This window comes from Sodiomyces alcalophilus, assembly GCF_042370955.1.
Source record: "Sodiomyces alcalophilus JCM 7366 unplaced genomic scaffold ACRALscaffold_8, whole genome shotgun sequence".
In the NCBI taxonomy this organism is placed as follows: Eukaryota; Fungi; Ascomycota; class Sordariomycetes; order Glomerellales; family Plectosphaerellaceae; genus Sodiomyces; species Sodiomyces alcalophilus.
Genome location: NW_027263539.1, coordinates 1,151,880 through 1,177,523, shown reverse-complemented (window position 1 = coordinate 1,177,523; position 25,644 = coordinate 1,151,880). Strand labels below are relative to the sequence as shown.

The 25,644-nt window shown below is 53.8% G+C and overlaps 9 protein-coding genes across 9 annotated transcripts; 6 read left to right on the top strand and 3 right to left on the bottom strand.

The window, feature by feature from the left end:
• Positions 1-22: 22 nt before the first annotated feature.
• Positions 23-935, top strand: ACRALDRAFT_1036903 (uncharacterized protein; the record flags this gene model as incomplete). The annotated part of the gene is made up of 2 exons (XM_071015044.1): positions 23-560; positions 667-935. 2 exons carry the CDS (start codon positions 23-25, stop codon positions 933-935), a joined length of 807 nt encoding a protein of 268 aa, XP_070871703.1.
• Positions 936-1,210: 275 nt separating this feature from the next.
• Positions 1,211-1,872, bottom strand: ACRALDRAFT_1036787 (uncharacterized protein; the record flags this gene model as incomplete). Its single annotated transcript, XM_071015037.1, has 3 exons — positions 1,211-1,306; positions 1,417-1,479; positions 1,585-1,872. The coding sequence occupies 3 exons, from the start codon at positions 1,870-1,872 to the stop codon at positions 1,211-1,213; spliced, it is 447 nt and encodes a 148-aa protein (XP_070871702.1).
• Positions 1,873-2,660: 788 nt separating this feature from the next.
• ACRALDRAFT_2113153 (uncharacterized protein) lies at positions 2,661-3,320 on the bottom strand (the record flags this gene model as incomplete). The annotated part of the gene is made up of 3 exons (XM_071023618.1): positions 2,661-2,723; positions 2,804-2,971; positions 3,048-3,320. The coding sequence occupies 3 exons, from the start codon at positions 3,318-3,320 to the stop codon at positions 2,661-2,663; spliced, it is 504 nt and encodes a 167-aa protein (XP_070871701.1).
• Positions 3,321-3,991: 671 nt separating this feature from the next.
• Positions 3,992-5,063, top strand: ACRALDRAFT_1077840 (uncharacterized protein; the record flags this gene model as incomplete). The annotated part of the gene is made up of 2 exons (XM_071018692.1): positions 3,992-4,375; positions 4,438-5,063. 2 exons carry the CDS (start codon positions 3,995-3,997, stop codon positions 4,795-4,797), a joined length of 741 nt encoding a protein of 246 aa, XP_070871700.1. The 3' UTR covers positions 4,798-5,063.
• A 35-nt stretch (positions 5,064-5,098) lies between these two features.
• On the top strand, positions 5,099-5,672 carry ACRALDRAFT_1065746 (uncharacterized protein). Its single transcript, XM_071017209.1, has one exon. The coding sequence runs from the start codon at positions 5,268-5,270 to the stop codon at positions 5,475-5,477; it is 210 nt and encodes a 69-aa protein (XP_070871699.1). The 5' UTR covers positions 5,099-5,267; the 3' UTR covers positions 5,478-5,672.
• On the bottom strand, positions 5,099-7,038 carry ACRALDRAFT_1095054 (uncharacterized protein; the record flags this gene model as incomplete). Its single annotated transcript, XM_071019757.1, has 10 exons — positions 5,099-5,639; positions 5,753-5,804; positions 5,875-5,964; positions 6,007-6,222; positions 6,267-6,292; positions 6,351-6,393; positions 6,437-6,494; positions 6,533-6,558; positions 6,644-6,964; positions 7,029-7,038. The coding sequence occupies 10 exons, from the start codon at positions 7,036-7,038 to the stop codon at positions 5,615-5,617; spliced, it is 867 nt and encodes a 288-aa protein (XP_070871698.1). The 3' UTR covers positions 5,099-5,614.
• Positions 7,039-7,488: 450 nt separating this feature from the next.
• ACRALDRAFT_1083325 (uncharacterized protein) lies at positions 7,489-11,941 on the top strand. Its single transcript, XM_071019435.1, has 4 exons — positions 7,489-8,203; positions 8,323-9,177; positions 9,252-10,887; positions 10,960-11,941. Exons 1-4 carry the CDS (start codon positions 7,955-7,957, stop codon positions 11,454-11,456), a joined length of 3,237 nt encoding a protein of 1,078 aa, XP_070871697.1. The 5' UTR covers positions 7,489-7,954; the 3' UTR covers positions 11,457-11,941.
• Positions 11,942-12,686: 745 nt separating this feature from the next.
• ACRALDRAFT_1036555 (uncharacterized protein) lies at positions 12,687-17,924 on the top strand (the record flags this gene model as incomplete). Its single annotated transcript, XM_071015027.1, has 5 exons — positions 12,687-13,350; positions 13,467-15,550; positions 15,671-16,252; positions 16,350-17,079; positions 17,149-17,924. Coding segments are annotated over 5 exons (4,836 nt in total), but the record flags the coding sequence as incomplete, so codon positions are not given.
• A 4,439-nt stretch (positions 17,925-22,363) lies between these two features.
• On the top strand, positions 22,364-25,194 carry ACRALDRAFT_2029843 (uncharacterized protein; the record flags this gene model as incomplete). The annotated part of the gene is made up of 4 exons (XM_071020622.1): positions 22,364-22,529; positions 22,596-23,423; positions 23,508-24,109; positions 24,184-25,194. The coding sequence occupies 4 exons, from the start codon at positions 22,364-22,366 to the stop codon at positions 25,192-25,194; spliced, it is 2,607 nt and encodes an 868-aa protein (XP_070871695.1).
• Positions 25,195-25,644: the final 450 nt, after the last annotated feature.

Genomic DNA, 25,644 nt, shown 5'->3' with positions numbered 1-25,644 from the left:
CGAAAAAAAATCCACACCAACCATGTCGACAATAACGGAGACAGCCCTCCAATCCTCCCACCCTCCCGTCATCCCGCTCTCTTTCAACGCCAACCAGTCAGAGACCATCCGCCTTTACCCATTGTCCAACTACACATTCGGCGTCAAGGAGACACAACCCGAAGAAGACCCATCCGTCATCGCCCGATTGAAGCGTCTCGAGGAGCATTACAGCCAGCATGGCATGCGCCGCACGTGCGAGGGCATCCTCGTCTGTCATGAACACAACCACCCGCATATCCTAATGCTCCAAATCGCCAACGCCTTCTTCAAACTTCCGGGAGACTATCTGCGGCCCGAAGATGAGGAGGTCGAAGGCTTCAAGGCGCGTCTTGACGAGCGCCTAGCCCCTGTCGGACGCATTGGCGAGGGCGAAGAGCGCGGCGACTGGCAGGTTGGTGATTGCCTCGCGCAGTGGTGGCGTCCCAACTTTGAGACGTTTATGTATCCCTTCATACCCGCACACGTTACCCGGCCGAAGGAGTGCAAGAAGCTGTATTTCATCCAACTACCGAAGAGCAGTATGGGTTTCCCTGTTTTCCATCTCTATTCCCTAACCCCCTCGACGTGACGAAAGAAAAGAAAAGAAGAAACAACTGTACTAACCGCACGGCCACAAAACTACAGAAGTCCTTAGCGTGCCGAAGAACATGAAATTACTTGCCGTGCCCTTGTTTGAGTTATACGATAACACTCAACGGTACGGACCTCAGCTATCGGCCATCCCGCATCTCCTAAGCCGCTACAACTTTGAGTTCGTCGACGAGAACGGCAACGTCGTCGCCGTCACACCCGGTACAGGCGCGCCAGATGGTTATGTCCCGTCAACGAAGGTCCTCGCCGGCGATGACACCGAGATGAACGAGGGAATCAAGGAGGAAAGCGGCACGGCGTAGTGGACGAATCAACACATACCATCCTACCACAGCACAGGGTAGACATTCAGTGATATGGAAATGGGACGGTGCACGGAGAGACGATAAGGCGTTTGGCGCAGACCACAAAAACCTGTATAAATATACCTTAGTTCTACGGCTGGAGAGGGGAATTCCCTAGACACCTGATCAGCCTTGGATCGGGATCGCCGTTGAAGCCACCACTATGATCACCCTCCGTGCCTCCACCCGTGGCGTTTGTGCCATCACAATCTATTTGGTGCCATGGAACGTAGTCATGCCTTTTGGCCGTGGATGGTGGCCATGACCCGGCGCTGGTGTTTCGCGGCCCGGAACTCTAGATACCAGATTCCTTGCCAGGTTCCCGTTGCCTACGGAGGATGGTTAAAAACAACTCGGGGTAGATGGCCATGTCATGTAGGTAGGCGACTTCAGAACTGGAGAAATAGCTAGTGGAAAAAAAAACGTGGCGACGACTTACAAGCTTTCCGTCCTTAATCGGAATCGTGACACTTGCGCCGACAAGTGCACTTTTGATATGCGCCTGATTTCCCCGTCAGTCCATGCGATTCCGCATCTCACCCCCTGTAACAAAAGAAGCCAAGATGCGAAACTAAATAAGAAACTAAATAAAGCAGATGGATAATACCGGCATGTCATCCGGGCCCTCGGCGTCGTGCCTATACAGAGCCTCCCCCTTCGGTCCGCTTTCGGGCGCAATGCGGTCCAGCGCATCGCTCATGTCCTCCCGGACATCGCTGTCCCAGTTCTCGTTGAGGCTCAGCCCGCAGCTCGTGTGCTGAATGAACAGATGCAGGATGCCGACCTTGTAGTCGCGAATCTCGGGAAGCTCGCGCATTACTGTGTCGGTGATGAGATATGAGCCGCGCGACTTGGCCGGCAGGCTGAATTGTTTCTGGGACCAGGCGGTCGTCATCGTCGTTGTAGGATTAGAGGTCTGAGTTGGTGGCCGGATAACGCTGGGAGAGAGGAGTCCGATGGAGACGAGGGGAAATGTCCAAAGATAGTGGAAAAACCCTGGGAAGAAACAGACGAGAATGAGAAGGAAGGAGAGAAGTGTCGTTGAAGAAGGGTTGAATTGGACTCGAGGCATATTTTCAACTGAAATACTACTACTAATAATAATTCCCGATGGTTGACTTGTCCCCTCGTGCGGGCTGCATGATGTAACTGATTTGGTAAGGTGGGGGCAGATCCGTCTTGGGACATGCAGATTCCAAGGGCATTGAAGATGCTAAGGCAAAGTCGATTTCCACAACAGCCACCCGAGTCGATGTCTTATGGTGCAGCTAAACTTACCGCGCGGTATATCGTACTGTGACATGCACAACCTCCCAAAGACGCCTCATTTGGTACTTGGAACTAAGCCCTTTTTCTTCTCTCCTCTGCTCATCGTACAAGATATGCGTGCGTGCAAAAGATAATAACGTTGGCCCTCAGAAGGATGTCCGACGCCCCAGAAGTAATCAGCAGCCAAATCCAGATTGGTTGTCGATGTATTTTGAGCCTCCAGCTGTTTGATGTCTTCGCATGGTAGTAGTAGGCCATATGAGCGCCAACTAGGAGCAAGAGCGCGAAAAATCAGCTGAATTCCTAGGTCGTGGATTTCCGTATATACACGAAAGCCAAGCCTCTACTCTATGTCACACCTTCGCCTTGTGATTGTTTCCCAGAACGAAGTCGCCACACCCATCGAATGGGGTTCTACGCAAGAGGATAGGATGTCTCGGGGAGCGACTCGAGATGCTCCCGGTGATGCTCGTTGGCCTATCGTCTCGTCAGTCAGTCTCCTGTTCATCGTTCACCCTTGTTCGCGCTGTCATTAGACCAATCCCGAAATCACGTACGAAAGGCAGACCGCAGTAACCGCAGGCGGTAATCTCGGGCTTATCTGTATTGATGAAGATCCGGGGGTGACCGGTGGGGCCGCCGCCGCCGTCGCAAGCAACAATGCGCTCGTGTGTCCACCGAACGGGCTGCTCGTGGATGAGCTCCATTGCTGAGTAGGGCTGGGGCTGCAAGACAAGAAAGAACGACGTCAGCGTCCCAAGCTCGTAAGATGGTTAATGGGTTGTTTTGGCAAGTTCATACTTGAAGAGAGAAGTCCGCCTGCTCAAATCGAGGGCCCGTCATGGCATCGGCTCGAGGTCTTTGGCTCCGCGACCAGACTTCCGTCCGGTTAGGGGCTTGGGAAATCTCCCTCGGGACGGCATTGTCGGCAACCTGGGGGGTCGCGGCTTCGTTCTTTTCGGTAACGGCTGGGCTCTCGGTGGTACGGAAGCCGGCGGAGACGGAGAAGGCCCGCGGAGCTACGCGTAGCTGCCGCGATAACTGAATTGCCGCTCGCCTGGATGCAGACATCATCGTGCTGGTTCGAATTCGTTGGCTGCCTGGGTGGAATGGGGTGGCCGAGGAGGTTCAGCTCGAGTTTGGGCTGAGGTCTCTCGATCAATTGGAATGCTGGTCTTTTGATTGGTTCGGAACATTAGTATTTCCCTTAACCGACGGGTTCCCACTAGGTACATGTACATGTACCTTTGAATAGAGTACTGATACAATGCAACGAGAATTGTACGCCCGGTCTGTACGCGATTTCGTTCCTCTTTTTTCCTGTTCTTTTTTTCGTGCTTTCCTCCTCTTTTCCGCAAATGGACGATTCATTTCCAGGAGAACGACCTCGACCGTGAATCAAGCCAAACGCATCATTCGATTTTACATTAATCTTTTGCAGACAATCACCAACGGCACCTGCGAACGGACTTCAGCAACTCCCAGTCCCCCCCGCCTTAACCTACCAAAGTGTAACAATCTTGTTTGGGAACGGTGTGTTTGAGGGCTAGACGTGAGGTAGACGAAGAATATCTTGCATTGTATTGCAGGCTAAATCGCAACTACATTTAACCAACGTCTGCTTCCTTGCCACAGGCCGGGAAATTTCATACAACGCTCGTGCAGCTTCGAACCGGACCAGGATGCCCTCAGAAAGCATGGCGCCGGAAACGCCCCCAAATAGGGGCATGTCCTCTCGATTGCTGACGATGAAGTTCATGCAAAGAGCTGCGGCTGCCGAATCCGCCGCCTCGACGCCCGCGTCAGACAGTTCGTCGACCAAGCGCCGCAGGGTCGACAACTCTCCTTTAACAGGCGAGTTCCACTCGTTCGACGAAGCGGCGATTGAGGCCGCACTCAAGCAACAGGAGGCCATGCGACAGGCGGCCTTGGTGAAGCACAAGGCTGATCTGGCTGATACACAATGGGTGCTTGACAATTCATGGGTCAGATCCAAGACCATGGCTGCGCAACCGCGGCGCGACATTGAATATGTCAGCTTCGCGCAAATAGATGCTTTGGATGGCCAAGAGGACCAACCACCGGTTGGTAGGAGGATAGTTGGCAACTACAAGACTGCAGATCAGGAGGTACGTAGGCGACAGCATCTGTGGGCACATTGTAATCAAATGGCGATTAACAACATGGACAGAAGGCGGACGACCAAGATTCGTCAAGCGACAGTTCCTCAAGCGATGACGACTCGCCGAAGAGGCCCAGAGAGCGGGCGCACGGTACGTCACGACGCCAGAACGCCACTTCTCCCAGGCAGAGCCAGGAGGCAAAAAATGCACAGGCGTTCAGGGACAAACGAAAACAACGACTTGTGAACCTGAACAAATCTATATCGGGGGCCAGCAGCATAAAATCCATCTCCTCTGGAGGTGGTACTGGGGGTTTCTCGCGCGGTTCAAATTTCACATGCCATAACTGCGGCGAACAAGGTCACAAAATGGCCGAATGCCCATCTAAGCGGCAACGCAAAGGCCAGAAGCAGAAGGCCGCCGGCTGATCAGGCGCCGGATCGTGTGTTTCTAGACGTTGAGAGCCTTGTCTTTCCGTTATTTCCTTTCTCTTTACCCTTGACCCCTTGAGGAACCTGAAATGCGACTACGGACAGGAGAGTACCAAGATGTTGTACTAGGAGTTTGGAAAAAAAAACATGTTGGAAAAAACATGTAACCTGCACGTCCCAACCACGCCATGAGTTGGGCAGCTATGCGTTCAACTCTACCTTGATAGCTCAACAAGGTGGATAAATAAGATACCCAGATGATACCAAAGTCATGTTAAACCCCCAGCCTATAGTCACGGGATGAATTGTGCTATATTTCCCTTTACAGTCACACGCCAGCTCTACCAAAAGGCTGCCTTTTCTGCCCAACCACAACACCGTTATGGCTTCATTGGCTTTGTGACCAGTCAATGAAATTTCAACTCGAACCAAGGCAAAGGAGCTGTTCTATTCTGTCTCGTCGGGGAATGCTCCGCTCCCCGCCTCACCCCGCCACCCTCCCAACCCTTCCATTCATTCCATCTCTCCGGGCCGATTATCCCTGGTTAAACACTGCACGACACCAGGACGAACCAAGGACAGAAGTCGAGGCGCTTGTTAGCCACATGCGAAACGAAGAGCATTGTCTACGAGTTGAACCGCGTCGACCCAAATCAACAACTTGCTGGTCGTTATGACCTCTGCCCCTGGGTCCCTGGGTCGGGTACATTGTATTGCGTGGAACATGTGTTTTTGTGTTCCAACCAACCTTGAAGTTGTTGGCCTGCCTGTCGATTAGAGGGGCCGGGCCCTAATAAACGACTGTGACACCACATCAACACTGCGATTCGGGATTTTGGCTGGTTCACTTTGACAGTGAAGGTTATTAGACCAACAAATGAATTTTATTTACTTATTTATTCTTCTTCAAAAAGGTATCGGGAATCCCGGTATTGACAGTCTCGGCGTTTACTTGAACCGGTCTTCTCTCGATGACATCAAATGCCGGCACTGCATCAAAAGCGCTTGATAGAACATGGAGACGCATATTTTGCTTCCTAATTGAAAGATTATTCTTATGTACTAAGTAGTTACCAAACCCCCCATTTCGGGCCCAATATCTGTGGAATGATCCCTGAAGGGTACCGTCATGTTTCTTGTTCATCGCAGACCTAATACGTTGGGCTCAAGGCCAAGCATTACATCACTACTGAATAGACCAGACACCTTGAGGGGTATGAATCATGATCCCCCTGGCCCGTCCACCTGACCGCACATGCCTGACCAGCGATGAGATAACAAATGAAACATTGAACGTACGAATACCGGAAAGGAACAACCAGCTTCGAGTTTTGATGTGACCTCCTATTCTCCGTCCTGGAGTTCCGTTTGAAGGCGTTTGTAAGATCACAACGAATGCGCTGCCATGGGAAATATCGTCTCCTATTGATCCAATGCAGAGAAGCGGTGAGCTTGAATATCGCCACGTTTTCCCGGTTCATTTAAGATCCCGCTGCGTTGGAAAGGAGGCAGCCCTGCTGGCCTTTTAGCAGCCGCCTTTATTGTCAGACTGAGCGAAGAGCCAGCGAACAGCAGCTACTGTTTGGAACTGGCCTCATGGTCACCTCCCATGACAGCGCCACGATGTTCTAATCACCCAGGAATTGACCATTTATTATTACTGCCCTCTTTCTTTCGCCATATACCCATCCCATCTCGCAACAGGGTGATCTCAACTAAAGGTCTGTCACACCGCCTGTTGTTGGACGTTGAACTTACCTTGGCCAAGCATGCGGCCGGTCGAAATACCGAGCTAGCGATACGTTGTATTATATGGCTCCCGTGTCTCCCGAGTTATTCGTACCTTGCGGTGTGGGTTGTATTGGACTGTACGTTCCGATATACGCGGTAAGAAGGCCTCTCCAATGGTGCGTCATAAAAATACGCTGTAAATAGTTCCTCGTCCGAACATTATGAGCAACCCCCGTTCCCGTGGATTGGACGAGGCAGAGGGCTTTCCGGCATTCACGATAGTTGTCACGCATGTCGCCGGAGATGTCAGGCCGGCAGCCGAGATCCCCCGCCCTGTAAACCAAATATTTCCCCCCATTCTCTGTTGCCTGTGCAGCCACTATCAAAAGCTCGTCCTCACGTTGGCGAGGACGGTGAGACAGAGTCACCGCTGCTTTATAAGACAACAGTTGAAGTCCGGTGCGAGTGCTAACGAGTCCCGGAAAAGTGGAGCGTACGGAAGTCCATAGCACGAGTAAGACCGTGGCCCTAACTCTCGATCTAATCCAAGAAGAGGATGGGTCCACAATGGCACCCGACTCGCTGGTATGAGTAATGCCAACTTAGTAGGTACCCTTATCATCAGAAAGGGAGGGACATGGTACTTCGCTGGGCGAGGGAGGTTGCCTATTCGAAGAGAGAAAGAGATAGCTAACCCTTTGGGTTGTTTTGTACCACTCCATGCAAGACCGAGTACGCCGTAATGATTACGGTGTAGGTACACTACATATCTGCGGCAAGGTGGTGGTACGTAGGACAGTCATTGCCTAAGGTACCTAGGTACCGAGGTACCTACATGTGCTCAGAGCGTTGACTGGCCCTCAAGGTACCTACTCAACTGCAACCCACCTGCATAATGCCGATCCCCCCTTCCCCGCGGGCGTAGCGACTACGTATGGTCCTTCAAGGAATTTAGAAAAAGAAAACAGAAAAAACGGCCTCCTCCTAACGACCAGTGCTCTCCGATCTCGCCATCAACAAGCTCGCCCAAACTAGAAACGACAAAAACGATCCCTTTCTCGTAGCCTTAGCTCAAGTTGGTCCGGACCAGACAGGAATCCCCATTCAGTTACCAGTTACCATCTCGGGTACGCTTCCTTCGGCCCTTGAACTGAGAGTAGTCACGTTGTATTAGACCGCCCTGGCGTCCTCCAGTTTCAACATCATCACAAGTGGCATTCGACCGCTTTCCCGCTTGAACTCTGCCCCGAGAAAGTCCCGGGTCTCGTTTCCCAGTTCCACTACGGGCCGCTTTGGAGCAGTAGCTGGAGTTTTCCCTCAAACTGTCTTCTTGCAGCTTAGCTGCCTCCATCCTCCCCCCATATCACGAACCCCCAATAGCCACCAGGAACGACATCTACCACGCGCCGTTTCAAACACAAGCATGGCGCCCCGAGATTTCGACTCCCCCACGGGGGATCTTCGATCCCAGCCCGTGGAGATCGTGACTGACCGTCTCGAGACTCCATCCCTCGACGACCGAGAGTATCGCGTTATCCGTTTGTCCAACAATCTCGAGGCATTGCTCGTACATGATGCGGAAACCGATAAAGCCAGCGCTGCCCTCGATTGCAACGTGGGAAACTTCAGCGATGAAGATGACATGCCCGGCATGGCGCACGCCGTGGAGCACGTAAGCACATTGTCCTATCTTGAGTTATTACCTGTCGCTGTTGCTTGATATCAATTTGCCATCTACCCGCGTGCTCATGCTAACCTCTGCCGCTTGTTTCTCTCGCCTCCCGTCGACAGCTTCTGTTCATGGGCACCAAGAAGTACCCTGTCGAGAACGAATATTCGCAATATCTGGCGGCGAATTCGGGTAGCTCGAATGCTTACACCGCCTCTACGTCCACCAATTACTTCTTCGACATCTCTGCGCGGCCGGCCGACGACAAAGAGCCCTCAGATGAGAATCCCTCCGCCTTGAAGGGCGCCTTGGATCGATTTGCTCAGTTTTTCATCGAGCCTTTGTTCCTCGAGTCGACCCTGGACCGTGAGCTTCGCGCCGTGGACTCCGAGAACAAGAAGAACCTACAAAGTGATCAATGGCGCCTTCACCAGCTAGAAAAGTCTCTCTCTAACCCTAACCATCCCTACTGTCACTTCTCGACTGGTAATTTTGAGGTCCTCAAGCTCCTGCCCGAAGCGCGTGGGATCAACGTGCGCCAGAAATTTATGGAGTTCCATGATAAGCATTATTCCGCCAATCGCATGAAGTTGGTTGTCCTTGGTAGGGAGTCGCTGGATGTCCTCCAGGCATGGGTCGCCGAGTTCTTCTCTGCCATTCCCGATAAGAACCTGCCCCAAAACCGCTGGGAGGATGAGGTCCCCTTCCGAAAGAGCGAGCTCGGGATGCAAGTCTTTGCCAAGCCAGTCATGGATTCGAGAGAGCTGAACCTCAATTTCCCCTTCCTTGACGAAGAGAAGTTGTTCGAGTCCCAACCTAGCCGTTACATCAGTCATCTGATCGGCCATGAAGGGCCAGGTAGTATCATGGCCTATCTCAAGTCCAAGGGCTGGGTCAATGGCCTCAGCGCCGGCGCCTATCCCATCTGCCCTGGCACGGGGGGCATGTTCGACTGTCAGATTCGCTTGACCGAAGAGGTAAGTTGTGGCAGCAGTTTTGTTACACCAACGTCACACCGCACAAGGTGTTCTGACGCAAGAATTGTCTTTAGGGCCTTACCAACTATAAGGAGATTGTCAAAGTCTTCTTCCAGTACGTTGCAATGCTCAAGGAGACGCCGCCCCAAGAATGGATCTTTGAAGAACAGAAGGGCATGGCGGATGTGGATTTCAAGTTCAAGCAGAAGGTTCCCGCAAGTCGATTTACGAGCAGGATCAGCTCGGTGATGCAACGGCCCCTCCCCCGCGAGTGGCTCCTCAGCGGGCACAGTCGGCTGAGGAAATTCGAACCAGGCCTCATCGAGCAGGGATTGGCGTGCCTCACGCCAGACAAGCTGCGCTTGACCATCGTTTCTAGGACTTTCCCGGGGAACTGGGACCGCAAGGAGAAGTGGTACGGCACCGAATATCGGTATGAGAAGATCCCCGAGGATTTCCTTGTCGAGATTGAACGTGCCTCGTCGAGCACGTCCGCGGAGCGATTTCCCGAGCTGCACCTCCCTCACAAGAATAATTTCATTCCCACGAAGCTCGAGGTTGAGAAGAGGGAGGTCGAGGAGCCCGCCCTGGCACCACGGATTGTTCGCAAGGATGCCCTAGCGCGGACCTGGTTCAAGAAGGATGATACCTTCTGGGTCCCAAAGGCCAACGTGGTCGTCTCTTGCCGTAACCCTAACGTTTACGCCTCGGCAGCAAACGCCGCCAAGGCCAAGCTGTTCACGTATCTGGTGCGGGATGCTTTGGAGGAATACTCGTACGACGCCGAGTTGGCAGGATTGCAGTACAGCGTCTCGCTCGACGCACGCGGTCTGTTCCTGGACCTCAGTGGCTACAACGACAAACTCGCCGTCCTTCTACAGCAGGTCCTCGTCACGATCCGCGACCTCGAAGTCAAGGACGACAGATTCGAAATCATCAAGGAACGGCTCAAGCGAGGGTACAACAACTGGGAGCTCCAGCAGCCCTTCAACCAGGTTTCCGATTACACATCCTGGCTCAACTCAGAGTGTGATTACATCGTCGAGGAGTACCTGGCGGAACTGCCCAGTATTACCGCCGAGGATGTCCGCCAGTTCAAGAAGCTGATGCTGTCACAAATGCGCATCGAAGCATTCGTTCACGGGAACGTGTACAAGGAGGACGCACTGAAGATAACCGAAATGGTCTCCTCGACGCTGAAGCCTCGGGCCCTGCCACGAGCCCAGTGGCCCGTCATCCGGTCTCTGATTCTGCCGCCAGGGTCGAATTATGTGTACAGGAAGACGCTCAAGGATCCGGCCAACGTCAACCACTCCCTCGAGACGTTCTTCTACGTCGGCGACAAGGGTGATAACTGGGTGCGTGCCAAGACGCTTCTCCTGGACCAGATGGCCCATGAGCCAGCATTTGATCAACTGCGGACCAAAGAGCAACTCGGGTATGTTGTATTCAGCGGCGCCCGAAGTTTCTCGACAACCTTTGGGTTCCGATTCATCATCCAGAGCGAGCGGCGGCCCGAGTATCTGGAGTCCCGGATCGAAGCCTTCTTGAACTTGTTTGCGTCGACGCTCGAGAACATGTCTGAAGAGGACTTTGAAGGCCATAAGCGGAGTTTGATTGTAAAGCGGCTAGAGAAGCTTAAGAATCTCGACCAGGAGAGCAATAGGCATTGGACGCACATTTCGAACGAATACTTCTCCTTTGAGCAAGGTGAGTGCCCAACGCGCCATATGAACACGAGAACTGTTGGGGTTAATTGCTGACGCGCAACTTTTGATGTAGCCCAACGAGATGCCGAGCATATCCAGCAGCTTAGCAAGGCCGACATGGTAGAATTCTTCGATCGGTACATCAAGCCCGGCTCGCCCACGCGGGCTAGGCTGTCGGTACATCTCATTGCACAGGCGTCTGCCCACGTGGATGAGAAGATGAAGGCCATGTTGGCGAGTCTGAGCCTGGAGGAGAGCCAAGAGGCGAAGGTCAAGGCTGCTCTTCTCCGGCCCGGGTTGCGGACCGACACGGAGAATCTCCAGGTGCACCTCACCAACGAGCTGAAGCTGTCAGACGACAAGGTTGCCGCGGTGCTTGCCGCTGTTAACGAACCCGAGGAGACGGGACCCAAAGTGAACGGTTTACAGGGTGTGGACGGGTCGAATGAGGGACAGGGACCGGTGATCATTACCGATATCCGTGACTTCCGGGCGAGCCTGCAGGCGACACCCGGAGCCCGGCCGGTCAACGACCTCAGCCAGTACGAAGATCTGGGTGCAAAACTATAGACATTTACAAGGCAGACGGGACGGGACAAAATCTGACGGGCAGGTTCCGCATGGGGCGGCGTTCTATGGTCCCTGGAAATGTGTATGGGGTGGGGGAGTCGGGGCGGTTCATCGTAACTTTGTCGGACATGTCTCATCAGTGATAGAAGGACGGCATGGAGCTATCAGTATTCGTTAACGGCCACGATCGACCCATTTCGGCTTCCTTTCGTCAGTGTTTCTGAGGGACCACCAAATGCGTCTGTAATCTTGCTGCGTGGTCTCATCTTGGCGTGTAGTGGATTAACGGTGATGTTTGACGGATAAGATGATTGATATTTATGCCGTCTTGACCCTGACCTCGGGATTATATTCTATTGATTCTGAATATGAAGCCTCGAGGGCTGTCTGCGCCTGGCTTTGGGTCTTTCTCGCCTTCAATGCTGCAATGCTGCCACTCTATTATTCCAGTGGGGTATAAGCCGGTATAGTCTGGTCTGACATCACTGTAGTCACCCTATGCCCCTCCTCCCTCACAGCTGCCTGGTGGTAGTGGGGTTGCGAAGTATCGATTACGAAACAGGTACTTTCGAAGTGCGGACCACGCCACTGAAAATTTGGTACTTTTGTTCTTTTTAACACTGTACGATGTGCCCAACCATGCGGCTTCAATGGAACCGCATCAATGATTGACCGAAGCCTTTTTTTTTTCCGGTTTTGGAACTGCAGTGGCGTGCGTAGACGGCGAAACTGATCCACCGTCCTCTGTCCACCATCTACCGGATCTGCCGTCCAAACTACTTCGTAAATTCCTTCTAATCGATCTTTCGGGTATACTTCGTAGCAGGTCAATAACCCTTTCCACACCAGCCCGTCGCTTATTCCTAGGCTCTCTTCGCCTCTTGACCTACGACCCTCACTTATTCGCACTCTCTCTTACTTCCCCGTACCGTACACTCGACTTGCTGTTGCTAATTCCAGCCCTTTCCCCTTATCCCTCCTGCCTTTTTCTTTTTTCTTTGCCCCCCTTTTTTTTCTCCTTTTTTTTACTAATGGGAAAGAAAAAAGACTAAAAATCTTATCTAACGGGGATTCCATCCAAGCCTTCCCCTCCGAGAGCGGACCGTCGTTTCTGCCACCTTTGGAAGCAACAAGAATCCCACTTCGACCAACACATCCAACTCCCTCGTCTTGGTCCTCACGACCCATCTTATCAATTACGCCCGCAGTCTTCCCTCGTAACTCGCCCACGAGCTGCGTAGGCAGCTCACAGTCACCACGTCTTCCTCAAAGAAGAGAAAGATCTCCCCCCGCCATCCCGACCCCGCCGAACCTGCTAGTGCTTCGTCTCCGGACACGGTCCTGCCCTCTTGCGAAGTCGACGAAGACCCCGCCTTATCGTTCACCGAACCTCGGTTTCTGTCCAGCGTAGATTCGCACCCTGCTTCCAGTCTGCCCCCACGCCTGCAGACTCAACACAGCTCTCACATTTCGGCCGATTACGCGGAGAGCACCGTCTCCACCCCGTCCGGCGTTGCCGAGCTCTATATTGACAGCGATCGAGGAGATCTTTCCGGCCCGGAGACTGGCACTGTGCTGTCCGGCAGGTACCCAGCCAGGAGCCAGTCGCCCTTACAAGTCCCTCGCCGGGTCATCATGACGGGCGATGCCGACCGCCCCCAGCGATCGTCCTCCCCTTTGAAGAGACGCGCTTCCAGCATGGAGCCGGATCATGACACCGTTATGGACGGAACTGAAAAGGCCTCCTTTTCGGCATCCGGTCTCAACCCCGACAGCCGCAGTAATGCTGAAGGGGAAGACGTCCCGTCGGCAGCACATAGAACCCATTACCCCAGGGCTATGAGTGTCGACCTCCCGGAACCCACTGCGGCCGCTGACAGGGACAGGATGACAGGTATATTTTCCCTTTGTCTCGTTGCTATCTTCCTTTGTTGTTATCCGGTGCTTGTTTCCCTTCCCCCCCATCACTAGGCCAACCTAGGGTAGGCTTACGCTGACAGTCATTGATAGAGCCGCCACCACTAGCTGAGCAAATCAAGACCATTCGGACCCTTCTCCAGGCCTTTAGCGAGGGCCTTCCTAAAGTTGGCGACGTCGCATATGCTGTTTCCGAATCTTGGGTGAGCAGGGCTCTTGCACTAGGAGGCGACCCAAAACATGCAAAGAAAGAGTTGCTCGGCCAACCCCTGGGCCCCGTCGACAATTCCGACATTGTCGAAAGCATTTTGTCACTCGAAGATGGCTCGCAGTTTGTACGGCTGAAGCCAGGCGTGGGCATGGAGGACCTGGAGCTCTTTCCCGAGGATGCCTGGACCTTGCTCATAGAATGGTATGGTCTGAAGGAGGGTCAGGCTCCAATCAAACGTTACGCAGTCAATACCGCTCCCGATGCTGCTAGCCCCGACAACGTCGTCTTTGAGCTGAACCCGCCAGTGTTTACCGTTCATCGCTTGTGGTCCAGCACGAATGACATACCCCTGGAAAAGCAGCTACAAGATGCTCCGCCAGTCGTGCTTGTGAGGAGTGTCGCAACACCCTACAATGAGTTCTTCAAGGAGCTCAAGAGAAAGACGCGGATCCCTTTGCAGCGCAAGATGAGGGTGTTTTCTATCCTGCCCCAGCCTCAGCCTGCGGCATCGGAGCCACTTCCTTCTTCTGCTCTTACACCACCCGACTCCCCGGACTCTGAACAGAGCCCGGCACCAGAGCCCTGGACCCGTCTTCTTGTAGACATCTCGACCTATCTGGACGTGGATGCGTCACGTCGCTGCAAGATAGAGGCCGTTGACCACACGGGCAACCAGAACTATAACGGGAAGAGCCCGCTCTCCCTGTTTGCTCTCACCCAAGATCAAACCCTGGTCTTGGACGAAGAAGTCGAGAAGGGTGACTTCGTGTCGACCTACTTCAAAAAGCACGGCAATAATAAGGTCATTGCCTCGAGGGCAGGTGGAACGGGTCTCGGGGCCCAGTCTAGGGACACCAACAGTAATCGCAGCAGCCCCTCGCCGTCGATTCGCTCCGGTCCAGTCACCCGAGGCAGAGCTCAGCACAAAAGACCCGGTCGGAGCACGGGGGCCGTCGGCCTCCAGAACTTGGGGAATACCTGCTACATGAACTCGGCACTGCAGTGCGTTCGCGGCGTGGAAGAGTTGACCAAATACTTTCTCACGGGGGAGTACGAAGAGGAGCTCAACACTGACAATCCCCTTGGCTACCATGGCCAGGTGGCTTCCACGTACGGACGGCTGCTCAAGGAAATCTATCGTGAGGCAAAGTCTTCGGTGTCTCCGCGTGAGTTCAAGTCGACGATCGGCCGGTGCCGTAGCACTTTCTCCGGCTGGGGCCAGCAAGACTCCCAGGAATTTCTGGGTTTCCTCCTGGATGGCCTCCAGGAAGATCTAAGCCGCATCAAGAAGAAACCGTACATAGAGAAGCCGGATTCGACCGATGACATGATCGGAAACGAAGCCGCCATACGCGAGATGGCCGAGAAGGTGTGGGACATCACCCGGCGGCGTGACGATTCGGTCATTGCCGATCTCTTCACTGGCATGTACAAGTCCACTCTGAAGTGTCCAGTCTGCCACAAGGTCAGCATCACTTTCGACCCCTTTAACAACCTGACCCTGCCTCTCCCCATCGAGGAGCTATGGAGCAGGACGGTCAAGTTCTACCCTTTGAACGACCGCGCGGTACAGCTTGAGATTGAGCTGCCGAAGCATAGCTCCATGGAGCGGCTCAGGAAGGCTGTTTCTGAGAAGACGGGGGTCCCCATTGACCGCATTCTGGGCGGCGAAGAGTTCAAGGACAGATTTTTCAAAATATACGAGGACCACGAGGACGTGTCCGATGTCATCCAGCCTAATGACATTGCAACCTTCCACGAGGTAGAAGTGGCGCCGACAAATTGGCCGCGAGAGCCGCCCACGCGCGGCTCCGTCGTCGATATCGACGAAGAACCGTTCGCCGATCCCCGAGCGGAGCGAATGGCAGTGCCCGTCTTCCACCGTCGAAAAACCCCAGCGACCACGCGTTATGGCCGGGATGATGTTACTTGCCCGCCGCATTTCATTATCCTACGACGGGATGAGGTATGCTCCTCGTTAACCAACCTCCCCCTTTTTTTTGCTTATTTATTTTGGGTTCTTTTATGTTGCCGTATCTTCTGTGTGCATGCCACCCGTGCCGGACATCCTACTGACGATGAGCAGGCATATAGCGAGGACGCCATCCGGCGCAAGATTCTGGAGAGAGCCGCCACGTTCTCGACCTCGACAATGTTTTCTGATGATTCGACCACTGATACCGACGCGGCCATGATGACTGATGCGGATTCCTCCGGGGAAAGCAAGATCATCGACTGCTCGGTTGAAGGCGAAGATGACATGGTCGAGGTGTCCATGAACAAAGCATCCGGCCGCCCTGCTAGCGAGAAGCTTCCAAAGCAGTACAATACGCGACGCCCCAAGTGGGTGAACCGGAAGCACTACTTGCCTTCGCAACTCCAAAACCTGTTCGAGCTGTCCTACCTCCAGGACCGCTCTAACGATCCTCTGCCATCTGGCTGGCACTGCTTCGACGATAAGCGGGAATTTCCCCGGCTCTCCACGCGAGCGCCTGCCGACTCCCCGAGTGAACACGAGGCTAATAGTCCCGGCGCATGGACTAACGGTGCGGATTCCGACAACGACAGCAACAGCGATCAGCAATCACCTGCACAGGCATCCGCGGCCATGTCTGCTCAAACTCGCATGAATGAGGAGTCGAGCGACGATGGCGACGTCCCCGTCAAGGTACGTACATTGTTATTTCCATATAGCCGAAACAAGGATGGCCCGTCTCTTCGCACCATGGTTGATTCATCAGGAGCCGTAATTAACAAATATTCAGCACTTTCGAAACCAGCGACCAGCCCAGAGAGTGGCCGGGAGCAGGAAGAAAGCCAGGCATCACCGGATGCAAGGCGGCAAGAAGGGCATGAAGCGTCGAAACAAGGAGTGGAAGGCCAAGATGGAACAGGCTCAACCCGTTGACGTTCCGCCTCAACCATCTCCCTTGGACGATGTGCCTGGTCCTCTAGTTCGCCTGAATGAGGGCATAGTAGTGGACTGGATCGAGGAAGCCTGGGAAGCCGTGTTTGGGGGCGGGGAGGACGGGGGGAGCCCGACGTTTTTGGACTTGGAGCTCGTCAGGGACCCGGCGCTCGAGCAGCGACGCAAGAAGCGCCAAACGCGCAGAAACAAGGGTATCACGCTGGATGAGTGCCTCGACGAGTTTGAAAAAGCCGAGATTCTCTCGGAGCAGGACATGTGGTATTGTCCTCGCTGCAAGGAACACCGTCGTGCCAGCAAGAAGTTTGATCTTTGGAAGACGCCAGATATCCTTGTCGTCCATCTCAAGCGGTTCAGCTCTTCGGGTTACCGCCGCGACAAGCTCGATGTCATGGTGGACTTTCCCATACACGACCTGGACCTGCGGAACCGCGTTCTCTACCAGGAAGATGGCAAAGAAGAGGTGTACGATCTCTTCGCCGTCGACGAGCATTTTGGCGGCCTCGGCGGTGGTCACTACACCGCCTGGGCCAAGAACTTTGTCGATGGCCGGTGGTACCATTTCAACGGTTAGTAGGAACAGCTGCAAGGAGGTGTCGGTTGACCTTGGATGTTTTCATTGCTAATGCTCGGAACAGATTCCTCAGTCTCGCCTGGCCAAGCCGAGAGTTCGGTGACCAAGGCGGCTTACCTGCTCTTTTACCGACGCCGGTCCGATGGTCCCCTTGGCGGGCCGCGGTTTAGGCGGATTTGCGAGAAGTTTGACAACCCGGCCGAAGACGACGACGACAACGACGAGCAAGATATGTCCGACGCGGGGGAAGGTCAGCGTCTCGGCGACGGCTCCTCCCCTCTTGGGTCGTCGAGACCTGGGCCCGCAGCAGGAGCCATTCGCCAAGAAACGGGTCGTGGTTCGGCTGGTAGCGCCACCACCACGCGCGGGGACGACGATGAGCTGCCTTCCTACGACGGTAGCTCATCCACGAACATCGGTAGCGACATTAGATCCACTGGCGAGCCATCTGGCTTCCAGCCCACGCAAGGTTGGAGCTTCCAGTCTCTGGACGCCGGTCATCCGCCGTCTCTCGGTCTTGGGGGATATGCTAGCGACGATGCGCAGGCTGATTCGGACGGTCCGGATCTTCCGAGCCAAGAAAGCGAGATGCCGTTCTCGGACAGGTACGCGCCGTCACCGTGTGGGGGGTCCGATCTTGGGGACCAGCCGCCCCCGCTGGACGTTGACGCGCAGATGGGTCTCGCGGATATCCAAGCGCAGGTTTGGGACCGCAATGCCGACGACCGGGTCATCGCGGTGCCGGCGGCCGATGTCGATGCCGCTTCCACCGACGCAGCGGAGATCCATCTCACGGATGACGACCACCAGCTCGCGGCATCCCGTGTGGAGAAGTCATAGGGGGAGATCCGCGCGAGTGTGCCAGATGTGGAACAAAAAGTCAGGAAGCAATGTAGTTCCCTAGTGGGGGAGTCGATAGCGGGTACTGCACTGTGTGCCAGGGTAGGAAGGGGTTGAGACTTTGTTGGTCTTGTTCATGACGTTTTGAGGGCATTGGGCGCGAGGCTGGCTTTAGGGGAAGGGGGAGCTATGCTTCTGCTGCATTGGGGCGACATCGTTGGAGCGTGGTTACGCATTGGGAAAGGGGCATGGTAAGGCCATAAGCTTATGCATTATGATATCGCCTTCATTTTCAGGTGTTCCGACCGGGACGGGGAACTCCCGCGCCGCATCAGACGAAGCCTTGAGAATGGATATCATAGACATAGAAAACAAAAGTACATCATAGCCGCAAGGATTTAAAGGAGTATGGGTCGAGACGGGCTGTGTTGGGAGCATAACACGTGTCTGATCAAAGCACCTTGGGAGGGATGACTGTCTACACTGTCTACTCTCGTTTGACTGTAGTATCCCCGGGTGACGATGTGCTATTATGAGGATGCAGCATCACTCTGGCTGCGGCGTTCATACTACTAGTCAAGTAGGAGACGTACCAAGTAAATCAAAACATGGTGAAGTGGGAAGCAGCCAAAAAGCTGCGAGCATCCCTAGGAGGTCGTCACTGTTCATCGGGCATTCCGTCGCCGTTAGTCGATGATTAGTCGGAGCCTCGGAGGTTTAAGGGGTGTGCGTGTTTGCTTTGCTGAAGGAGTGGTGGTGCGTCGAGACTCCGTCCATGTCTCCTTGCCGCGCCGGGCCGTTTTCCTCCCCGACGGGACGGACGGAAGAATCCTTTCTAGGGCAGAGATGGGACGACGCGAGAGGGAGGAGGGTGGTTTATTGAGGAAGAGGGTGTAAGACACTCTCCACGCCTTTTCTTTTTTTTTTTTCCCTTTCTTTTTTTCATCTCAAGTTGGTTATTTCACACGAAACAACACGCACGGGAAGGGAAACGGTAATGACGAAACAATCTGCCACCTTCCGTATTGGAGTCACGAACTGTGCATTTTTATTCCCCCAGAAGAGCCGGGCTCCAACGGGCGCAGAACTGAGGGCGCACAAATTGCGACAAACACGTACGAAGCACGAATACGTTGTAGGGCAATAATCGTGGTGGATTGTGCCGGCGGTGGTGGGTAAAGGACGAACATGGCAGCTGAGCCGAATCTGGGATTGGAGGGTGAACCCCCTGGCCATTCCGTGAGCAGGTGGCTGCATGATGCCGGAGTCTGGGTTCTGGGTACGTGGTAGTTATTACGTCTGTGCTCGATACGTGACCATCCGTCCTTGCTGCCAGGAATCGTGATTGCCCATGTACACGTACTGTACGAAGTAGATAACAGGGGGTGCTGGTTCCGACAGTTCAGATTGGCTTGATCGAGCACATTGAACCCCCTGTGCCATAATAATTAGCACAGACCAGTGGGGACCCTGATAATTATCAGCGTACAGGAATGCTCGGGAGACGAGACAGAGAGAGGGAGAAACAGGGGTGTCCGTGTTGTCCGGACTCGGGAGTGAGCACGACTCAGGATAAGCTCAAGAACGGAAGGCCTGAATCAGGAAGGTGGAAAAGGACCAAGGGCTCGAATCGGAACGGCGGTTTCGAGACGCCCCGACACAGTTAACGGCGAATTAACAGTGCCGATCTGGTAACTCGTGATGAAGGCGGATACTTGCCTTTTATATCGTCGCATGTCTTACTTCCCCTCTTTGCATTCGCACATGTAGTAGTGTAGTACAGTACGAGTCTCGTAGTGTACAATGCTTCAAAAACGGACATCATTTTCATTTGCTTTTTTCAGTGTCTTATTATTCCCTGTCTTCCTTCTCCCCATCAGCCTGTGCCGTCCAAGTCCACCAAGTGGTGGGGTTTGTTCAGGGCCACGAATGCTAACGAGCTACCGGGAACATTCTTGCGATTCACAGTTAACAAGACGTGGAAGTCTCTCTGGGAGCTCTTTGCGTAGCAGTCGTTATATAAGTTTGGAAATGATGCCAGGTAAAATATGTACGGTCTTTTTTGCGAATCAATACTGCGTACTTCGTACGAAGTAGACGGTTGAGGGCACCAGGTAAATCAGCCCCATACCGCATGGCTGGAACCCCCCGAAGATCCATGCCGAAAGAAGGCTAGGACGCCCCTCTCGTCCAATCGATAGAGGATTGGAAAGTTAACCCTTGGTGGGGTGGTGGGGGCGTAGAAAAGCCTTAATACACGTGTACATAGGTAGAATATCTCAGTTCATTGGTCGACCATGCTCATGTCATCTACCAGTCAGCATGTCATCGTGCGCCCCCGTGGTCACCCTGATGTACCTACCTATGCAGGGCGGCTGGCGGGCCTGTGCTTGCTCTAGACTTTGGTTCGCGCCACGCCTGGTACGACCCGGGAATTCTCGTCCTCTTTGCTTCTATTTGTTTTCGAGAAGCTAACCAGAATATGCGTGGAACTTTTCGACGAATGCCGCCGTTCGAAGCTAATACGGGGAAAAGTAAATAGAATCTCCGCTATATTTCCCCCCGTTGATTTAATACGACGTAGTTTTTCGTTATCCAGCCACGTCTACCCTGTCCGGCATCTTGAAATCGTTTCTTACACTATTGTTTACCCGTAATTATGCCAGAGCAGGCTCCTATGGCAGGGTTTTGCTAGCCGACGTCGACCTGGGTGCCCATCGCTCGTACCCGTATGTGTACGAAGTACAACGTACGTTGTAATGGGCTCCCCGCCCCCTTGTTTCATCGACATCGTATGCGCGATGTACAACGTACCTTCCTCCCAAATAAACCCCCTTCTTGACTGTGCACCCCCAGCTCCACCGGCGGTACATCGCCTTGTACAACGTACATCCGAAGAAAGTCCTGGTGTCTCTCCGAATCCCTCGGGTACATAGGTCTTATAGACAATGTACATTGTACATATACAGGTCCAACCATCCTCTCTGTGCAATGTATTCTGGCCCGTTTTCGGAAGGCGATTCCCCGTCGTTCTAACCTTCTACGCTGATTAAACCCTCTAAAGCTGGCCTTGTGGAACCTCGACGGAAGAGATGCCATGGATGTGATTTGGATTTGATTCTTCATAGGTATATTATACAATACAGCCTGTGGAAGTACTCGGTAGCGACGTAGGGTACGTATGTACTAAGCATGTACAACGTAAACGTAGGTACAATGTACCTGGGTACGGCTATGTACATTACAACGTTCGTCTACCACACCGGGATTACCTGGTCAATTTCGTGCTTCGTACTCGACCATTGTTCTTTCCCTTCCTTTTCCGTCTAGAGGTGCCTTCTAGGTGCTGCCTAAGGTATTCGAAGCTACAACGTAAACAGAGGTACTTCCGTTTTGCTTCGTCAATCGGTTGCCACAGAACCCCCCCCCCTTCTAACCCAAGTCGACGAACCTTACGGATACCTTTGGTAGAACCCTCTGTTTCTTTCCTCGATCTATCGTATCCTCCCTCCCTCCTCTTCTCTCCGCCTGTGTCTAGTGCCCTCTTGTTTCAGCGCATTGTTTTCAGTGCACTCGAGTCTTGTCGACAATCGCCAACACTCTCTCACCTTATATTCCGCCCCCACCCTTCTCCTGCCACGTTCTCACCATCTCTTCCTCTGCAATTAATTGCACTGCCGTCAAACAAAGCCATTGCGCCTCGGCCAATCCGTTGACCCATTGCCACGATACACGCCCCGGCGGCTTGGCGCCGGCCAAGACCGACGGTTCTTTACCTTCAACGACAGTTGCCGCATGGGATCGCATTCTTTGTCGCTGCTTCGTTGTGAAGACAAAGTTTTCTTGACCTCAGCTTCCCGAGGGTGACATCCTCTTCCCATGTCAGTCGCATCTCTCCGTCATCAATATCCGCAGTCAATGCAATACGAGGAGCCAGTGGACGCATCATCCTGATCGTGTTGTATCACCATTTCGCGAATACCTTCGAAGAATACAACCGGAGAAGAAAAGTGGGAAAAAAAAGGAAAAAGAAACGAAAAGCCCCCGGTACACATACCCTGCGTTCAACATCGCCAGTTCAATATTTTCCCTCGTCAAGATCTCGATCGCTTCCGACTTCCGATTACCTCGATAAAAACACGTCGTGTCTTCATTCACCTTGCGATTTCGCCCGAGGTGGTTTTTTCGGGGCGTCGCGCATCCTGCCTGTTGGCATTCCTACCTCCGACATTCTCCAAAGCGTGATTGACCAAAGTCCGCTTCATTCGATCGCTTTTTTTTTTCCCTTTCTTTCCCTTTGTTTTTCAGCGTCTATTTTTTTCCCTTCTCTTTTTCGTGCAAGGCAAGAGCGGCAGTTCATCTGGTTGAGTGTGCAGGCGGTGCCATCCCTTGCGAGCAAGAAGCTCCAATCGTGAGACTGGCTGCTCTTGGGAGCCGCAATGGATCATTCTAATCTTCGTGTGGTCTATGTGAACCGCCAGATTCGCGAGGACAAGCACATCTTTTCGCATTCCGACGGGGATTTGGCTGGGCGGACGGCGTCACAATGGGAACTCGACGACCTGCGACAAGATGTTGAACGCCTGCTAGAAACCTTCGGCCAAGGTGCGTTTAAACAAAGTTAGATCCCAATTCGTATATTGCGCCGACACTAACTTGCACTCCATTCAGTTCAACTGTGCTCGACTGGCGCTGCCTGCCTCGCTACCCTGTTCGACGCCGAACAATGTTCCGCCGACGACATCAAACCCGTCATGGTACTCATTGACGCGTCAGACGATGAGCAGATTCGCGATGACGACCCGCAGCCGGATTCTCAGTCACCGTTCTCGTACTTTTCCGCGCAGCCACGAGAAGCCGAAGCCGACATACATACCCCGAACGAGCAGGTTTATGGATTAAGGTTATTGCAGCGAATCATGACGGAGGCGCATGTCCGAAATATGTCCAAGCTCGTGGTGCCAATACTCCTTCTTGGACGGTCATCACAGGTTGCGAATGTCGCCAACGACGTATCCGCCGAGCTATTCGGAGTACGGCCAGTTGACCGCCGTCTCGTCCTGCGTTGTCTTGATCTGGGGGCTGCGGACGTGATCGTGAGGCCGATGCACGCAAAGTGCATGCTGGGTCTTGAGGTCCATGCCCACCGGGCACTCAAGGATGCCGCAAGAGAACGGGCCGCCATTGAGGAAGTACGCCGGGGAAGGAAACGGTCTTGGGTTGGTATCAGCGAGGAGAAGCCGTTTGCCTATCTCAGAGAGGCCATGGTGTCCAACCTCATGAAGGGGATATGCCGCATCCCCACCGATCACGACGACTTGATTGCGAATGCCAGCCTATCCGTGTCCTCAGAGCGCCAGGCCGTCGTCGCCGACGCCATCGGACATTGGCATTTTTGCGCACACGATTTCACCGATGACGAGTTGTTGGTCGCCGGTATGTTCATGTTCAGGCACGCCCTCGCCATGCCCGAACTCGAACATTGGCGGATACCCGCAGGTGAGTTGTGATTGAGTTCACAAAGCTGGTTCCCACCACAGACACGGCCGTCGTCTGACTTTTTTTTTTTTTTTTTCGTCTTAGATCAACTCATCAACTTTCTCGTCGCGTGCCGAGCCTCCTATAACAGCTTCGTCCCTTATCACAATTTCCGACATGTCATCGATGTTCTACAAGCCACGTTCCACTTCCTCATACGCATCGGTACCATCGCTCCGTACCCGCCCGATTCCAACGCCGCAACCAGCGAACCCATACCGCCCAAGTCACCTGTCGCCAGCCTCCTGCACCCGTTTGAGGGCCTGACGCTGCTCATCACGGCCATTGGCCACGACGTGGGCCACCCGGGGGTCAATAACGGGTTTCTCGTTACTCTCAACGCGCCCTTGGCGCAGCTGTACAACGACCGATCCGTTCTCGAGTCGTTCCATTGTGCGGCGTTCTCTCAGATTCTCCGCAGATACTGGCCGGCGGCTTTTACAGACGCTAAAATGAGGAAGCTGATGATCAGTTCCATCTTGGCCACCGACATGGGTCTACATTTCGACTATATGAAGAAGCTCGGCGATCTTCAAGCCAAGCTCGATGTCGACAATACGACGGAAGGCTGGAACGGCCGCACGCTGGAAGAGCAGAAAGCCCTGGCTTGTTCGCTGCTCATCAAATGTGCAGACATAAGCAACGTGGTAAGTGGTGTCGCACTCGTTTTGTTCTGGGTTCAGGGCTCGCCATGTCGGGGACTAACCGCACATTCACGCAGGCCCGGAAACACGAAACTGCGGTGCAGTGGATGCACATCCTGTCCGACGAATTCGCAAGACAGGCATCCATGGAGATGGAGCTGGATATTGCCTCGTCGCTTTTGGCTCAACCGACAAAGGACATCATCTCCTTGGGCAAGGCCCAGCTCAATTTCATGGGAATGTTCGCCCTTCCCCTATTTCAGGGCGTTGCCGACATCATGCCGGCGATGCAATATACCGTCGACGAGCTCGAGCGGAATAAGGAGTTGTTCGAGAACCGGATTCAGGAAGAGCAAACCAAAGTGGCTGGCGTTCCCCATGCAATCACGGCGGACGGGCCATGCTCGCCGCGAACTGTGAGTCGTGCCATTCAGCCAGACGGCCTAGAGTCATCAAGCCCTGCAACAGGTACAGAAAACGCCGACATCGTGACGCCCTCCCTGCTCATTGATGGGAAAAAATCCGACGAGACGGATTTCAGCCCGCCTGTTTCCGATCCGGTCCAAAAGCTGTCGCAGTCTCTGAACATGCCAGCAGACTACAAGGAGATCAATGGCATTGTGACGAATTTCGATACGGTAGCCGACTTTGCAGCCAGCGACCCATTTCAAACACGCGGATGGAGCGATGGTTCCCCGAATGATATCATAATACATGGAAGGCCGCAGCGCAGCAGCGAGACGACCGAGGAGAGCACAACCGGGCAGTGCTTTGGCGACCGGGCATCCCAAGCCACGAGTGCCACCACGGGCAGGATACCCATCTCGCCCAGCACCCGGGGTACTAGCATCATCAGTCGGGACTCGATAGACCGATCGACGAGCCATCCCCTCTGCTCGGAATCTAAGACGACAACGCCTACGCCCAAGGGCGATCTGTCCTTACGGGTTCATGGGTCGAACGACTCCAGCGGGAGCATGGGGAAGGCGGAAGGGTTACGATCTCTGAAGAAGAAACCGAGCCGTTTTCGGATGAACAACTTTCCCTTCTTCCGGCGCAACAAGGGACAAACCCACTCGTTGCCTTGAACGATACGACATGACGTGACGACGGACAACATGAAAGCATGATATTAGATCTCGGGGGCGGATTGAACATACCACGATTCTACGAAACGTTAGCCCAGCCGGTTCCGGGGTGTCCCAAGGCTGGCCACCCAATGTCGACACAAGTACACTAGTTGCAGAACACGGCGCGACCGGGCATGGCGTCCTTTATTTGCCTGATGGTTTATGTCCTCGGCCCCTCGTCTGCTATGGACAATCATTACGACAGGAAATTGGCATACGCTTGCTCGGAAGGTTCCGCGGGTGTTTTTTTTTTCTGACATGGCTCGACCATATCCGGTTCGTTCGCACACCATCGGTTTGGGTGCATTGGGACGGGGGGCGGAGCTGCGACTACAGACATGGCCAACCGGCAAAGACGGCGATGAACGTTCAGATTTGAAAGACTCGGACGCTTTCGCCCACGACTCT

Bases quoted from the DNA above. Each gene is read 5' to 3' on its own strand.
- ACRALDRAFT_1065746 (XM_071017209.1), top strand. From the start codon at position 5,268: ATGCTCCGCTCCCCGCCTCACCCCGCCACCCTCCCAACCCTTCCATTC.
- ACRALDRAFT_1083325 (XM_071019435.1), top strand. From the start codon at position 7,955: ATGGCGCCCCGAGATTTCGACTCCCCCACGGGGGATCTTCGATCCCAG. The intron at 9,178-9,251 runs GTAAGTTGTGGC...AATTGTCTTTAG, and splicing joins AGATTCGCTTGACCGAAGAG to GGCCTTACCAACTATAAGGA. The intron at 10,888-10,959 runs GTGAGTGCCCAA...CTTTTGATGTAG, and splicing joins ATACTTCTCCTTTGAGCAAG to CCCAACGAGATGCCGAGCAT.